This window comes from Talpa occidentalis, unplaced genomic scaffold (assembly GCF_014898055.3).
Source record: "Talpa occidentalis isolate TD23 unplaced genomic scaffold, MPIMG_talOcc4v2.1 talOcc4.6, whole genome shotgun sequence".
NCBI lineage: Eukaryota > Metazoa > Chordata > Mammalia > Eulipotyphla > Talpidae > Talpa > Talpa occidentalis.
Genome location: NW_023604972.1, coordinates 7,718,462 through 7,731,161, shown reverse-complemented (window position 1 = coordinate 7,731,161; position 12,700 = coordinate 7,718,462). Strand labels below are relative to the sequence as shown.

Below are 12,700 nucleotides of genomic sequence, written 5' to 3'. Positions count from 1 at the left end.
CTTCTAGTCTGTGTTCTCCAGGTGACCCAGAATTATGTTTTCTGACAGTAAGCCACATTATTTTGTACCTAAAGGGAGTCTCCCTACTGCCAAACTTACTGATGAAATATGTTATTTCCATCTGTGGGGAAATTATTGCCCTGTAGCTCCTTTGTCAAGGAAACAGCTAAAGCTGTGATTGATTATATGAACCCTAGTAAATTAGGCTGTGTGGAATCAGAAATAGTTCTTGCTTTATGTTAAAAATAATTCTTGCAGGGGAATTTCCACTGCATTGTTTCAGTGAACATGTCTTGGCAGAGGTAGTGAGTGTCTGTATCAGGAAGCAAGTTAAGCAAAACCTTTGTTCAATAAGTGGCTCAGTAAATGAGAAGCTAATTAATGAAGTAAAAATATCAGGATATTTGCTGAGGGTATGGTTGTGTTTCTAATGGCTGTTTAAGTTATTTATACTTGTTTGGAACAAAAGGGTGGTTTATGTATCATCTATAGAAATGAACTCCACAGATCAACCAACCCTCATAGACACTATGTGCTAAGTGTCAAGGTCATGTGGTCCTGACGATCTAATCACTTTTCTTTTCTTCCCATTTAAATGGCTGACCCTAAAGGAAAATGCTAATGGCCACCCCAGGGCCCCTGACCTGGACTGGACTTGGCTCCACAGATAGTGTAAAAATGTCATCCAGGTGATCAATGGTTATGTCTTTGGGGATGCCGAAGTCAGAAACCCAAGAATCGCACGTGACTTCTCTCTTACCCCTTGCATTCAATCAGTTATCAAGGCCATTGATTCTTCTGCAGTGGCCCTGACATGTCTCCTCTTTCCTCTTTCCTCAGAGGTACCACATTGACCCAGGCACCCACCATTTCTTGATCGACTGTATGGTGATCTTGTGACTGGTCTCATATCATCCATTTCCTCGCTTGACCTAATTCTTTCTCCATTCCAGACAATCTTCTGAAAACTCAACCTTAGTTTCAAACTCTCCAAAGAGCCCCTCTCATCTTCACAATGTACTTCAAATTCATTAGTGTGGTTTATAAGACCTTATATGGTCAGAGCCTGTTCGTGTCTCCTGCCTACCCCCCACCTCTCCCCTAATGGCCCTTCAGCCTTTAGTGAAGGACTATGCAGGAAGCAGCCCCATCACTTTAACTAGAGTAAGGATGCTGTTGAGAGAATCACAGGAGAAGTGTAGTTCTCCTTTTAATGTTTTCCTGTGTTTGAGAATGTAGTTGACTTTTGACTTACGGGACACTGAGAACTTCTGCAGTAATGAATTGTCTCCTTTTTCTTTTGATACTACAAAAGAAGTCAGGAGCTCCCCTTCTGCCCCCCATCATAAATCAGACACCCTGGTGTGAATTTAACTTGTTTCCTTTTGACTTTCTACATCTCAGTTATATTCTCTTACAGTATTTTATGACTCTTTGAAGCTCCTTTGAAACTCTTGGGGAGTGAGACAGGAGTTGAGAGGTCAGTGTCCTGCCATGTGGCTGACTCTTCCTTTGTCACTTAGGAGGTGGAAGCACAGTTGGAGGAAGTGAAGAAGAAATCAGAAAATGAAATAAAACAGCTGGAAGAAGAGAAATCAGCCCTAAATGTGAAACTTCAGAATTCTCTGCTTGAGGTAGGTTCCGACTAAATACAATGCTTAGGAGAGGTGGCTCTGGGCCCTGGCAGCTTCTGATCTGCTGTGATGCCTGGCTCTTGGGACACTGCCCTGACCTGGTCACAGCTAGCATCCTGAGATGAGGGAAAAGGACTTTGGCTCGACAGGAAGGGGGGCTTCTCGGGGGGGCACAGATTTAGCGGCAAGTAGCAGAGCCTGGTTTCTAGAAATTTATAAAAGAGAGCCTGCTGATGTTGATTGTGGTGCTAATTGATATTGGTCCTGGTAAACCTGCGATTCCCGCTCTCTTTCTTGCTTTGATTTTTATTTCTTTGAGTAATAGCCCAAGTAATTTACCTTTTATTATTGACATAACATTGCGTTGTAGCATATGAGTTTCAGAAGTTCATTGTTGAAAATCAGCACGTGTACGTACATTCAGGTCACCACTCAGAGTCCAGCTCTGCCCTTCACAACCTTGTCCTGATGGCCCCCTCCCCATGCCCTTCCCCTCTCTTAGGTCCCCTTCTGTCCTTCTTCCTTCCCCTTGAGTCCTTACTGAACTTAAGATACTGTCTAAGCAGTTTACATGTATTAACTCTTTTCCTTTACGTATTCTATCTCTGCTTTACAAATGAGAAACTTGAGGCACAGAGAAGGTAATTACCTCCTCAAGGTCACACAGGTAACAAGTAGCAGATCTGGGATTCAAACCCAGGTAATAGGACTTTAACCATTCCCACCTCTAAGCCCCCACTAATACCCACTGGGGTACAGTTTACTACTCATTGGTGAACCAGCATCATTCAGAACCTGAGTGTTTACAGTTGGCAAAGCACGACCCAGAGGCTGACCTTGGACCAAGTGCCTCAGATCTGCTCTTCATCCTCCACTTCTTCCCAGTAATGGTGTCATTATTGAGCCACCCGCTTACCACAGCCAGGAATGGAAGAATCACCCTGACCATATCCGCCTCCCCTGCTCTCCCGTGTTCACCGCAAGTCCCTGCCCTGCCCACCAATACATTCTGTCTGTTGTGAAATCTGGTGGGTCCTGACACCTAAACCTCTCTGCCCGCCCACCCCCCTCCTTGTTACACCATTGCTTTGGTCAAGACAATAGGAATGATTCTCCTGGACTTTTAAAAGGTTGTTTATTGATATTACATAAACGACCACACAGGACTCACTCGAATATTTCATAAGCCTTAGCAAGATGCAGTAAAAGGAGTGCCATAATCCTTAGATACTTCTTCCTCCAATATTCATCATGTCAAATAGAAAGCACATTCTGATGGCCTCGCTATTCTGTGAAATCTAAAGTCTTGCAAGAGCCTTCCTTGTCCTTTATCTCCTGCCTCCACATTCTCCCCAGGCCAGCTAATTCCAGAACTACCATTCTGAAACCAAGTCTGCTCCAGGCTCTACTCCTCCCTAAAATCTTGGATCTACTCATGATTCACAATGTGGCTCAATCTGACCCCCCAGAACTTCCCCCCTGGACTCTGCCCCGTTCTGTCCACTGCTTCATGCTGGGCTCCCCTCCCCGACATGGAACCACTTCCAGCACATCTGCTAGTCCTGTTGTCTGGAGTGTTCTTTCTTGCCTTTGCCTCTGACCGACTCCTAGTCACCCTTCAAAACCCTTAAGGCTTCCCTGGACTTCCCTGAGCTGAGCTGATTGCTGAAAATTCTTTGCAGTAGTGCCTTACAGGGGTTAATACCATAGAACGCTGAAATCGGTGCCTGGCACATTCATGTTGCTCTTATCATAGTGTCTGTACTCACCTGAATGTCGCTATGGTTACCATCATCTGTCTCCCCACTACCTCCAACATGAGCTTCTTGAAGGCAGGGACCGTCTTTTATTATCTTACTACCCACCCCCCACTGCACCCTTCCCTCTTCCTTCCCACCTAGCCTGGTACCTGAGAAAACCAGGTTTTTACAAAGATTTCTCAACAATGTCTCCATTACCCTTATGGTTATTGGCATTGTTCTTTTCAGAGTCGAAGGCAAGGAAGTTTGTCTGTTTAACTGATGCTCTATAATTAGTTGACTGATGGTCACCATCCTCAGTAAGGCATTACAAGTTAATAGTTCTCCTAGCCTCCCTTCTCTCATATTATCTATGAGATTATTCTTAAATATTTAATTCTTAAATATTGTCTCTTTTTAAACAACTAACTTAAAAAAAAAAAAAAAGGAAACAGAACGGGCTTCCAGGGATGGTAGGAAACCAGCAGATGCCACCCTCCAGAGCTCGTGTCAATACCTGCATGTAAATAATTGAAGGGGAGTGTAACCCTGCCCGGTGTCGCCTTGTGCAGCGACCAAGCAAACAGCTAATTAGAAATGGCCTAAGTGGGTTTGGAGTTTGTCTCAGGAGGCGCTCTCCCCAGAACTAATTGACTCAGGAGAATGAGTCCCCAGGTTGGTGACCACAGCCTTTATTTCATGCTTAGTGGTTCTTTTCTTCTCTTTCAGGTTTTAAGGCTGGAAGAATTTATCCAGCAAAATAAGGCACACTCCCCAGGAGGCAAGGAAAGACCCCAGGAACCAGACCGCCAATGCTGCAGTGTGTTAGAGACCCAGGTAACCCCTGGCTTCTTTCTGCATTGATTAAGGGAAATTTCTTTTCTCTCTTTCAGCACTTTGGTGTCTCCAATGGCATTAATGAGCTCTTTTATTACCCCCTTCAGAGCTGCCAAATGCCTGGGGAAAAAAATCCACATGTGCAAAAACCGTAAAGAAAATAGTTCTGAGTAAGTTATCCCTGTGGCCTGAAAAAGAACAAGGCTGTGTCTCGTCCACTCTGAGAGCAAACGTGGCTGGCAAATAAAGGGGCTCTCAGCTAAAGAGGGCCCCCCTCCTCCCGCTGACCTCTGCAGCCCTAACATCAGTTACTCTCAACCTAGCCCGCCCCAGGACACTGCCCCAAAGGAGGCTGCCCCGGCACAGAAGCTCATCCCATTTGTCCTAGGATTGCTATCATGAGTGCGTGCCCTGAACCTCAGAAATGTATCGTCTCCCAGTTTGGAGGCTGGAAGCCAAAGTCAAGGTGTTGGCAGATTGGGCCCCTCTGTAGGCTCTGAGGGAGAAACTGTTTCCTGCCTCTCTTCTAACTCCCTGGGCCTGCTGGACTCCTTGGAGTTCTGTGCCTTAGAGAGAGGTACAGACCCTTCTGCACAGGGTTCCAGAAGGAAGCTTATGAGTATCAGTTCCATTTGCACATTATTCATTCATTCCACAGTAGTTTCTGGAGTCCCTCCATGTGCCCGCCTCTGAGTTAGATGCTAAAGAGAAAAAACATGCATTAAAAAAAATAGCTTATCAACAATGAGGACACTTAGCCACAGAGGTGAATGTCTGGTGCTGTTTTCTAGTATGCAGCTATCCTGCGCTTTATAGGTATAGATGGATCATTGAAATTAAGTTTTCTTTTCAAATAGATAATCCACATACATGGCACAGAATTCAAAAGGTAGATAAAGGTATGCAGCAAAAAGCATGCGCTCTCCCCAAGTTCCCTGTCTATAAGTTCTGTTTTGTCTTTTCTTGTACATCCTTTCAGAACTGCACCGTGCATATGCACACATAACCATGCATGTGTTTTGTTTTTTTTTTCCACGAATGATAACAAACTGTCTCCTGAACTCTGCTTTTCTTCAGTTTTTAGCTTGGAGATTGGAACACATCAGCACGCCTCCTTATCAACTTCATTTTTTAAAAAGGACCATCATCTGGTATTCTCTTGTGCAGAACAACTGTAATACACTTAACCTTTCCCTTCTCACCAATATTTAAATTGTTTCTAATTTTTCATTGTCATGATAATTCATCAGCAGGCAGCACTGTACAATGGAGTTCTGTCTCTGTCGTAGTTAAGCGAACCCGCCCATGAACTAGGTGACTGGGTTCTTACTGACAATCTTGGGCAAATGCTTTAAAGTCTCTTTGCTTGAACTTTCTCATCTGCAAAGTGGGGGTGATGCCACCCCCATCTCTGAGGGTTTTTGAGATGATTAAATGAATTAATATGTGCGTGGGTCTGAAACAGCACCCGGCACGTGAAATGCTCAATAGGGACTAACTTATGATTGTAGAATTTGCTGGACCCCAGGGCGTGCGTGTGTTTGACTTGGTTAGATATGCCACATTGCCTCTCCCTAAATTATCCCAAAGTCTAATCCCAAGGGCAGTAGCTGTGAATGCCAGTTTCTCCCAACTTTGCCAACACACTGAGTTACAAAACTTTCTGAGTATGGCCAATCAGAGAAAATTTATATTGCAGTTCAAATATTTTTCACAAATCAATTATGTGGCAGCCAAATGGGTCAAAGTTTTGCCAGCGCCCTAGAGACATGAGACCTAGAGAAGGCCCTGGGCTGGTCTGGGTGACGTGTGGGCAGCACACCCAGGGTGGTCTCGCCTGCAGCAGCACAGGATGCTGTGGGGGACAGAGGTGATGTGGAGGGTGTTTTGCTGGGCCTGGAGGATTCCATGGCTGATCTGGGGTTGGAAATAGGGACACTAGAACAGGGGGCTAAATGACAACTTCCTCAAAGATGATTTTGCTGAATCCCAGAGTCTAAAATGTATATTTGTTTAAGACTTAGGAGTTTTCCTTTAGGCCCTTAGCTGTTCTGACAAAGTGTGTCAGTGAGTCGAGAGAGCTATAAATAATAGCGCATATTGAGACTTCACTTTCCTGAACATGAAGAGAGGGCGTTGCCCAGGCTGGGTGGGGCTCCTTCCCCACCCACCAAAGTGAGCTAGGACTATAAGGAACCTTTTGTTCTGGCCTCTTCTATCCAGTGTCCTTGATTCTCTTAGATTAATAGTTTTATTCAGTGGTTTCCAGAAAGTCATTTCCGTTTTGGTTGTTCTGAAGGGAAACTATTTGCTGAAAGACTTGTCCAGTGCCTGTATCACGGTTACCTGGGAGCAGAGAAGGGGTTTCCACAGATTCCCTGCCTGCACCCCTTTCCGCAGAAAGAGGGGAGTCTTTTGTGGTGTTATTATTCAAATCATTTCACCCTGACAAGTGTTCGCGTCCTGTGACTGTACTGGACTCAAGTGGGGGACATATATCTAGGCCAGCAAGAGCCTGTTATGGCACATGCTATCCTGGTGGCAGAATGTTCTCAGACAGCCAATAAGTGAGTGGAGGTTTCTGCCCAAGGGAGCCCCGGAAGTCACAGAGCAGGCATCACCTGCCTGGATACTGAAAGTTGAACTTGACTTTACCAGGAAGGGGCGTGGCTGGGGAAGGAGTAGGGTAAAGGTCCCAGGGCAAAATCCCTGAGGCTGGTAGGAAGAAGGACCAGGGCTCCGAAGTGCTCCCAGCCCTGGAGGAGTCCCTGGCTCCTGGGGGTCCTGCATGGTTGGCTGGGCAGCATCACCCTGAACCAAGCCTGGAGGATCATCTGAATCCTGGGCATCCGCAGATGAATGGCCACTAAGTCCTCCAACAACCATGATGGCCCACGTATCCCCTGCCCCAGGGCAGCTGCCCCATCTCGTGTGATTTGAGGGGTCCGGTTCCATCTGACATTGAACAAGGCAGGCTGCCCTGGACATCCACATGTGGAGAGCTAAGAGTCAGGCTGAGATTTGTGGGAGCCCTGGAAGACAGCAGAGAGCAGGGAAGCAGCTCCTGTCTGGGGTGAGGACATAGATCCTGCCCCAGCTTTATGCCAGACCTGCCCGGGGAACCTCAGGCAAGTCTGAAACCTCTCTAAGATCAGATTCCCCGTTATTCCTGTGTGCCAAGAACTTAGTGCTTTACACAGCCCCACCACCCCACCAGCAAGTGTTATTATTATCCACCTTTTACACAATAGGGAAATAAGGCCCAGAGAGCAACAGCAGTGCCCACTCGCTGCACCATGATACTAAACTGCTTCCCTTCCCGTAGTAAAAGGGGAGTGGTAACCCCTACCCTCTGCACCCCAGAGACTTGTGATGAGTGGAAGAAAGCATATAAAGGCACGTTCCAAAATGAAGAGTCTATAAATGTAAGGTGACCTTACAGTATCTATTACAATAATCATTTCCCCAAAACCCCATTGCATTAGATGATCTATTTTGAGATGTAAATAATTCTACCTTTGAAAGATTGTCAAACATTGAACTTGAGAATGACTTTGAGTATTCCCTTCCAGGCAATTTCCTGGGTGTGTGTGTTCCTTTAAAATAGAAATAATCCAGAAGAAAGTCAATGCCTGGAAGACGAATGATGAAGACCTGATGTGAACACTGGTTTAAAATAACCGGCTGTTTGTTTGAAAGGAGCTGGGAAGACACTTTTGCCGCGGATGGTGACAGGAGAGCCCAACTATTTATTTTTCTGTGTACATGTTAAATCCAGGCTACATTAGCACTAGAGAATGTGGGCAGAGCCCACGCAGGTGCCTGCTGGGGAAGCCAAGAGTGTGAATTAGGGGTTGGTAACCAGTGAAAAAACACCCAGAGTGGCCCAGGATTGCTCCGGTGAGGAGCTCACTGAGTACCAAACACAACCAGAAAAGGCAGCACCAGGAGAGGCTACTTCACTGAAATTTAGAGGAGACAGCAGAATTTAAACAAGTGTGGGGGAACTTGAAGGTGCTCTTGAGGTCAACTGTTGATCTCCGAGGTCAAGTGCATTTGTGAAGTATTCAAATTGCATCCTTACTCCTTTTGAATGATGTCCTTTGATCCAAAACACCTCCACAAAGATGCAGAAGAGAGAGGCGAATGTTTAAGCCTTTTACATGATCTGGTGGGTCCCACTGCTGAGTCATAAGTTTGTTGAAATTAAGAACTATGTCCTGCTCATCTTCATCCTTCCAGCATCTGCCCTACCTGCACCCAGCAGAGGTTTGGCTCTTTTTCTATGAATTGATAGTACATTGCAACTGAGTAAAGGGAACAGTGGGCCCCACGTCAAGTCTTGGTGGTTAAAGCTTAAGTTCAGAACTTTCAAAATTAGCCATGGCTAGAGAGTGATTTAGCATGACACGGGTGTCCTTCTCCAATTACTTGTCATGCTCTGCTTTGGTTTCATCACCTTTAAAATAAGGGGGAGTATTCATTTCCTTTTTGGGGATGGTGTTCTGCTCCTGTCTCTAGTGTTCAAACAAGTGAAAAGCAACTAAAGGATTACTGAGTTCATCCTGCTGTTGATTTGGGAAACAGCATTCATTTCTTGGGTTGATTCTGAATGTGTGTTTTGCAGGTACTTTTCAGCAGCATGCTTGTACAACGTGGCTTTCACACACCCAGTTAGGTTTAGCTGCTGGAGCTGAACGTTGTGCCCACATGGCACAGCCAAGGGCCAATGTGGTCCCATGGAATGACCATGATGGGAATCAGTCCATCCAGCAGTCCAGCCTCCCTGTATCCATGTGACCTGGGACTAGTCACGACTTCTCCAATCTCAGATCCTCACGTGTACTAACACACCTCCCGGCTGCATGAAGTCATAGGGGTCCATGAGTTGTGTATGGAAATAGACAAATGTGATATGACTTGAGCTAGTGTGGTTATCTGGGTGTGTCAGCTTTCAAATTTTCTATTTTCTCCTATTTCTGGACTCCTGCCCAGGATGCCTTTAAATATAGCCGTGGTCGATAAGTTGGTCCAGAAATTACATCCTGCACATTCCCTTTCATGGTCTGCACAGTGGCTCAGAGTACATTTGAAATTCTTTTTCATCTCTATAATAACTGTCTGAGATTTTTGTTCATTATTCATGTTGCTGCAAGTTCCTTCTCCCTTTTCCTTGATCAGACTTACCAGTAGTTTGACATTTCTTTTCAAAAGTCAGCTTTCAGATCTGTGGATCAGATCTATATTTCTCTCTCATTAATTTTATCTTTCTTATCCCTTCCCTCTTACTTTGGGTTTCCTTTCTGATTTCTTTTCTAGGTTCTTGAATGTTTTCTAATTAATACACTTAAGACTTCGTATTTCCCTTCTAGGTGAATGTCTTTAACTGTACCCCAGCGTTTTGAAGTTTATTTTCCTTTTAAACCTATTTTCATGATGCTTCTTAACTTTATTTTTATGTAGAATAACAGTATTCTAGAATAGCATCATGCTGAACTGTGTTGAAATTTGCTTCGTGGTCTGCTGCGGGGTCAAGTTTTTTTGTTTTTTTGTTTGTTTGTTTTTAATGAACCCAATGCAATGGAGAAAAGGATATATTCTCAGTTTGGTCATTAAAAGTCATTATATTTTAATCCCAGTTCTATGATCTATTCACTGTATGGCCTTGGACAGGTTACATATTCTCTCCTGTCTCAGATTCATCATCTCTAAAATGGGAAGAAGGTCCTCACCTCATGGAATTCAAGGCTGACATACACTAAGCACCATGTAAATATCAGCAGAGATTTGCATTCTTTTTTAGCTTTTAAGTTTAACTCGTTAATCTTGTTATTCAAATCTTCCTATCCTAGCTCATTTTGTCCACTAGATGTATCAGTTTCTGAGAGGTGTATGTTAAAACTCCCTACTGTAGCTATAAATTTGCCCATTTCTTCCTACAGTCCCAAACACTTTGCTTGATGTTTTCAAGGTCTATTGTTAGATGCCTACAGCTTCATTATTAGAGCATTTTAGCAAATGATTCCTTTTACAAGACTGAATATCCATGTTGAGATTAGCCAGTTCATATACACTGTGATTACTGGTATCACTAGAATTATTTTTTTCAACCATATTTTGTGCTTTCTGTGTACCAAAATTTCTTTGTAACCAGTTTTCAAAATGAAAACTGGACCTATTTAACTTTATCATAATTTAGCTATTTATGCTGTAGTATTATGCTATTCTGATTTCTTGTTGCCCCACATTCACTGTGCAATCTCCCCTTATATGTAACAGGGATGTATTCATACCAGCTATTTCTCAAAGTTGTTTTGCTGAAACTATGACATTTGTTTCTGGGCTTCCCAGGAATTGGAGCTCTCTGACACATTTTTAATTGCCCCCCCCCCAAATACTTGAAAGTAGGGTAGGCAAAGAAAAGTTTTTGTTTTTTGTAAGTGCCAGGTCTTGCAACCATTTCGTGGAAAACCCAGGTTGCAAATGATCATTATTTAATGAGATTTACCAATAAACAAATCTGTACCTAACCTGTCTAATTACACTGTTTTCCATAGACAGTGGTTACCATGACAAGTAGAAAAATCTAAGTAAGAAAATCTTTCCCACCTTTATAACTCCGTGGGAAGAAGGATAACATGGACAATCCCAATCTGAAGAAAGTTCTGAAGTCTGGATATTGACTCATGGTGTCCATATTCTCCTCCCACAACACCTCCTTCCTTAACACTGCTAGTCATTCAGCAAGCTCCATGGGCTTTGACTGTATGTAGTGAGATGCAAAAGACTTGCCACCTGTAGGGGGTTATTATAATAATAATAGTAATAATAATATCAATTACACAACTTGACCAACGGCTGTTTGCTGGCACTATTCTCTGATTCCCATGCCAGGCCCTGGGAGCAGACACAACAAGGGCCCCTCTCTGTGGACTGTACATCATAGTGTGTCGTGGGTGGCTCAGCATCCAGACCCCTGCATGGGGTTGCTGATTGCTTGTCCCATTACCCAACACTCACTGATAGTGTATCCCGACACGAATCACTCGCTCTCCCCCTACTTTAATCTCATCATCTGTGCAGGATTCTCAGTTGACTGGAAAACAGGAAACAAAGACCAGGGTGATGGTCTCCTCAGGCGGGAACTGTGCAGGCACTGCGCCATCACAGCTCTCTCTGCCCCAGGCCTGTGAGCTGTGCACAGCAGTGGGTTGTGGGGGCCTCTTTCTCCTCCAGTCTGTGGTTCGGATAAGCCATGCATTGATTCGGTGACTGTACTGAACCTCATTTGCAACTCATGTTTGCAACTTTGTTTTTGTCTTAGGATCCATGCATGAAGCTGCGTAAACCTTCTGAGACCTTAGCCCGAGAAGAATGCCAAGAGAAGGTGGCCGCGGAAGGAGCCAGCAGTGACGAGGAGGAGAGGTACCGAAGGACGTGCCAACTGCTAAGTGTGCCAGCAACGAATGAGGGCTCAGATTTGGAAGGATCGCTCATTCTGTTCTCATGCATCCATCCCTGCCCCTTGCATCACGCACAGAGAGGAAGCAGGACATTTCTTATGTCTTTTGGTGCAGCAAGAAGCTTTAGATGAACTCTTGTTTAATTGTCACACCAACCCAGACAGGCTGTTTTATAAGTTCTTAATCTCAAACTGAAAAGTGTCAGTAGACTTGCCTGGGCTGGCCCAAAACCTCTGCTCTCTCCTCCTCTAAGTGTTCTTTAGCTAGGAGACCCGAGGGAGCTTTATCACCCAGGGGTCCTCTGTCCCTGTCACCAAGGAGTCTGTATTTGCTGGTGTAACCAACATTCTCAAAGTGCTAGTGATTTTGAGTTCACAAGGCAACTCCCTTTGTTTTTAGCAATGCCAAGCTCTGCTGTGCCCCTATGAGATTGGCTTCTGGCTGAGGTCAGGTGCTGTTGCGTGACCCCAAATTACAGGTGTACTTCAAGTCTATTCCACATTCCTTGTCATCATTCTGGGGCCAAGGCTGAAGAATTAACTCCTGTATAGGGCATGTTGTTGTCATGGTAAAGGAACGAGCTCATAGGGCCAACACCAATGCCTTTGAAGCCCACACTCAGGGTACACTCTCTGAGAAACAGAGAGGTTAAGTAACTTGCCCAGGGTCACAATGCAAGTAGAGCACAGAATTTGGATGATAATCGCTTTTTGCTGCATCTCAACTTCGGGCAGCTGTTCTTATGCGCAGAATGAAAGTCCACAGGTTTCTACCCTTACCGGGTCACTCAATCCTTTAATAATCATCACTAATAAGAACTGAACTTCTACTTCAGGCCATCATAGAGTAACTGGTACCAGACTCTCCCACTTTCTTTAGACAATTATGAAACTGGGCAAAATAGATTGGGAAACGTTTTTGAGTATGGGCCATTATGCAGAGACTATTTGAACTACACTATCAACTAATTTAACCTAATTGACAGAGACAATATGCTGAAAAACTGCAAAATTTTTTTTCTTTCAAG

At 44.4% G+C, this 12,700-nt stretch overlaps 1 protein-coding gene across 1 annotated transcript in view; it reads left to right on the top strand.

Moving 5' to 3' along the window:
- The window catches only part of FAM184B (family with sequence similarity 184 member B), a 63,310-nt gene that overhangs the window by 34,282 nt on the left and 16,328 nt on the right, over positions 1-12,700 (top strand). The window contains exons 6-8 of the mRNA XM_037530548.2: positions 1,524-1,634; positions 4,103-4,210; positions 11,535-11,635. Of these exons, the coding sequence (XP_037386445.1) occupies positions 1,524-1,634; positions 4,103-4,210; positions 11,535-11,635 (320 nt within the window). The remainder of the gene's footprint in view (positions 1-1,523; positions 1,635-4,102; positions 4,211-11,534; positions 11,636-12,700) is intronic.